At 58.3% G+C, this 3878-nt stretch overlaps 1 protein-coding gene across 1 annotated transcript; it reads left to right on the plus strand.

Annotated features, from left to right (window-relative positions):
- The first annotated feature begins 1454 nt into the window (after positions 1 to 1454).
- LOC149809990 (endoglucanase 18-like) lies at positions 1455 to 3530 on the plus strand. The gene is made up of 3 exons (XM_089994494.1): positions 1455 to 1535; positions 2275 to 3222; positions 3303 to 3530. Exons 1-3 carry the CDS (start codon positions 1455 to 1457, stop codon positions 3528 to 3530), a joined length of 1257 nt encoding a protein of 418 aa, XP_089850620.1.
- Positions 3531 to 3878: the final 348 nt, after the last annotated feature.

Below are 3878 nucleotides of genomic sequence, written 5' to 3' on the forward strand. Positions count from 1 at the left end.
GCAGACTTGAAAGAGCCTTGTCGTCATGGTCGCTGCCATCAGCGACTGGTGCTACAACCGCATGCCACCATCCTTTCTGCGTCAAGAATGCCTGCATACGAATCTTCCAGACATGGTAATTCCTTGCATTCAGGTGCTCGAAACGGGGCTGCGAATCGCTCATCTTGACCTCGCCATCCTTGGACCATCCGACAGCTACGCAGCGCGTGAGTATTGAAGTATAAAGCGACACGGAACGTAGCTGAACCCATAACCTGTTGGAATATGCCGTTTACATACAGAATCAGACAAGTAATACAGCAAACGTGCTGCTTATATACTGTAGACGTATCCAATGAAAGTCCTAGAAGCGTGTATCTCGTAAGCATGTCTACGTTCACGTGATCCAAGGAACTCACCATGCGCACGTTCTATGCATGGGCTAATCAACTATTAGCTAAGCTTCCTCACGTAAGACATCATACAATTTGTCACTGACTGACCAATATACACTGAATCTTAACAGTTGGTGGAGAACGACGTTGTAGAATGCCTGAGAGACGAGACAGGCTGCCTGAAGCGGGTCCATCATGACTGCGCAGACCTTCTGGAAGAAGGAGCCATGAAGCATGTGGTCGCAGTCCATGACCATCAGGAGGTCGGACAGTGGGACCTCCTCACGCGAGGATATGTGCGGATAGATCTTGTTGAGGATCATGTGGTTGAGGTTGCAGGACTTGCCGTTGATCTCCCCCGGTGTCTTGACGCGTCCGCCCACGTAAACCTGGATTCACCTGCTGTGGATGCGGATCATCCTGACTGCCCGGATTGTGGGTGCTCCATTGTCCCTCAGGATGGCTCTGTGCTCGACTCGATCGGCACTTTCCGCTTGTTCTTACATCGGCTTACGTGCTGCGCTGTTAATGCTGCCGTATGTTGTTGGTATCATGACGTCGCGCTGCGGATGGTGCCTACTGCGGACATGGCGCGGGCCGTTTTGGGGGCCCGCGCTGCGGCCAACCTATGGCATTCCGGAGATCTGCCTTCATGGGAGCGCAGCTGCCTGCCTTTCATTGACCACCTGCTCTTCCCCGCGGCCTTGTGCCCCGGACAGGACCCCGATGTGCTCCATCACATGTTGCGAGCCACTCACACACATTTCAATGTGGTTGGAGGCGTTGACTGTCCTTTGCCTCCTGCTTCATCGTTCGGCCCGGTGCCGGCTCTCTCGTTCATGCCCGCTTGTGCGGCGGGCGGACAACCTTTCCAATATGCAAACGCGTCCTACTGGGACGCGGTTTCGCGGCACCTGCCGCCTGTGCCCCAGGTTCGGCCTGGGCATGAGGCCGAAGCCCCATGGGGGTACGTTTCCGTCGTCGCGTCTTGCGACGCCGGGGGCATGGCGTGATCCCCGATTGATTTATTTATTTTGTTTATTTAAACCACGCTATGCCCTGCAATGCGCCAAGTTGCGGATGGGAACAACCCCTGCCATCGGCGTCTATGAGCGATCAGCAATGTGTGGGTGCTCATGTGTGCTGACTGTGACTCAGCAGGTGCGGCATCACGGACACGCACAAACCTGTCTGCAGAAACTGCACTCATGCTCGCGTGATGGTGGTGCGTGCTGGAATATGACTGATGACCAGGATGCTGTATCTGTTTTGCAGCACTACCGCATCCACATGGACACTGGCAACTCCAAGTACTACTTGGGAATCAGTGCTACCATTACCAGCACTTGAAGCAAGCGTCCTGACTTACATAGCCTGACCTGACTTCATCTTGGAGTTGCCAACTCGGACGTTCCTGATTGATGTGGCAATGCAAAAGGATGACACACATCGTCATTGCCACCGTCGGGAAGGTAGGTGCACTCCATGATCGCCAGGGCAGCCATTGACTGCGAATATGCTATCACGAGTGAAACATGATGATGATGATGATGATGTATCTTTTTACAACACTACCGCATCCACATGGACATTGGCAACTCCAAGCACTACTTGTGAATCACTGGGATAAAGGCCGTTCTCAAACACAGCAAGCTGAATGTATGCTTGTATTGAATCTATTAGTATTAGTGTTGTTACAAGCGACAGGGCTGGCAAACCAGGAGAGACCACCAAAACGCGAATGAAAAACAAAGGAAGACAAAGCACACAGCGACACAAACGAAACAACTAATATTAGTATTAGTAATTACAAGCGACAGGGCCGGCAAAACTAGGAAAGGCTACCGAAAGACGAACAAAAGAAAAGAAAAAGGAAGACAAAACGTTCGTTGAGGCGCAGCGGTCCGACGGCGCGGGCCTGGCGGGCGGGTTCTTCGAGGACGGGCTCCTGGGCGACGTTCGCGTGACGGCGTCCATCGCGCAGACGACGTCGTTCCTGTCGTGGTCGCTGCTGGACTTGGGAGATTTTTGGAGGGCGCGGCCGGCGCTGATGGACGCAGCGTTGGATGCCGTGCAGCACGGCGCCGATTTCCTCATGGACGTCGGATCCGCGCGGACGGTCGGCGACGTCGCGATGCAGGCCGCCACGTGGCAGCGGTCGGACCCCAGTTGGGCGGGTCCCATGGCCAACGGCACCTACGACGTCGCGGGCCAGCGCATTGCGGCCATGGCGGCGTCCGCGCTGGCATTGGCAGCGTACAGGAACGTCGATCCGGGCGAGTCCATGTCGCGTGCGGTAGCGGCGTTCAAGGCGCTCGCGAACGCGGACTACAAGAACGGGACGGGCGACATGTTTTGGGCGGCGACGTGGCTGTACCGGTCTTCGAGTGACGAGACGGATCGCCTGTACTACTACGGCGCGATGTCGGACCTGATGGACCGCGTGTACGGCGATGCCGACACGATGGCGGCGTCTGCCGGCTACTTTAGCAACGCGGCGGTCGTGCACGCGGCCGTCGTGACGTCGGACTACAAGTTTCACGCAGCCGCGCAGTCCTTCCTGTGGGACTGGGCGTGCTCGGGCGAGGTCAAGTTCACGCTGCTCGGGCGCGCGTACTGCTGGCAGTCGCCGGTCCAGGCCGCCGCGCTTGCAGCCGTGTACGCTCGGCACGCTGCGTACGCCAGCAAGGCGTTCAAGGACGGCGTATACTGCTTCGCCGAGTCGCAGGGGCGCTACGTGCTGGGCGCGACGACAAACCGGTCCTGGGTCGTGGGCTACGGCTCCGGACCCACGCGGACGTGGTCCCGGACGGGCACGTGTCCTCCGTGGCCGCAGCGCTGCGGCGACGTGCGATCGCTGGACGAGGCCGCGCGTACCCCGCGTTGGGCGGCCTGCTGTGGGCCCCCGAGTTCACGGATTCCGTCCAGGACGCCCGCGGCGGCAACGCGACCGTCGTGTCGCTGAGCAACAACCGCGCCGCCGCGCTGCTGTTTCCGGCGCTTGAGCTCAAGGGCACGGGCTACACGTCGTGCCTGCAGGGGCTGGGCGGGCTGACGAAGAATCCGACGTGCAGGGGCGGTCGCCCGAACAAGCAGCGCCTGGGGCCGTCCGCCCCGGCGCCCGAGAAGACAGCGTTCTCCAGCGGCGGCGCGTGACCATCAGTCGCACGGCGCGCTAACACATGGCGCGCCGCAACAAAAATGACGCGGTGCTACCCAGGGAGGCACAGTGCCCGCAGACCGCCGAGTATTGTTAGCCATTCATGAGACCATGGCGAACGCATCTCCCAGAGGCCTCATCTCTCGCCCCGACGAGCCCACCAACATGGGCCCCATGTCATGGGGTGTCGCAATATCTAGTGGTTATACTTCTCCGTTTGGTTCCTCCCGCCAGATCGGGATGGTACGTTGCCGGTGTTTTGATTTGTCGTGCCTTAGCTACCAGCTGATATGTGTACTTCTCCACGGTTTCGTCGAAAATAGCCTAACGGCTGAACTCTTTAA

Source organism: Nuphar pumila, unplaced genomic scaffold (genome assembly GCF_984573655.1).
Source record: "Nuphar pumila unplaced genomic scaffold, dmNupPumi1.hap1.1 HAP1_SCAFFOLD_615, whole genome shotgun sequence".
NCBI lineage: Eukaryota > Viridiplantae > Streptophyta > Magnoliopsida > Nymphaeales > Nymphaeaceae > Nuphar > Nuphar pumila.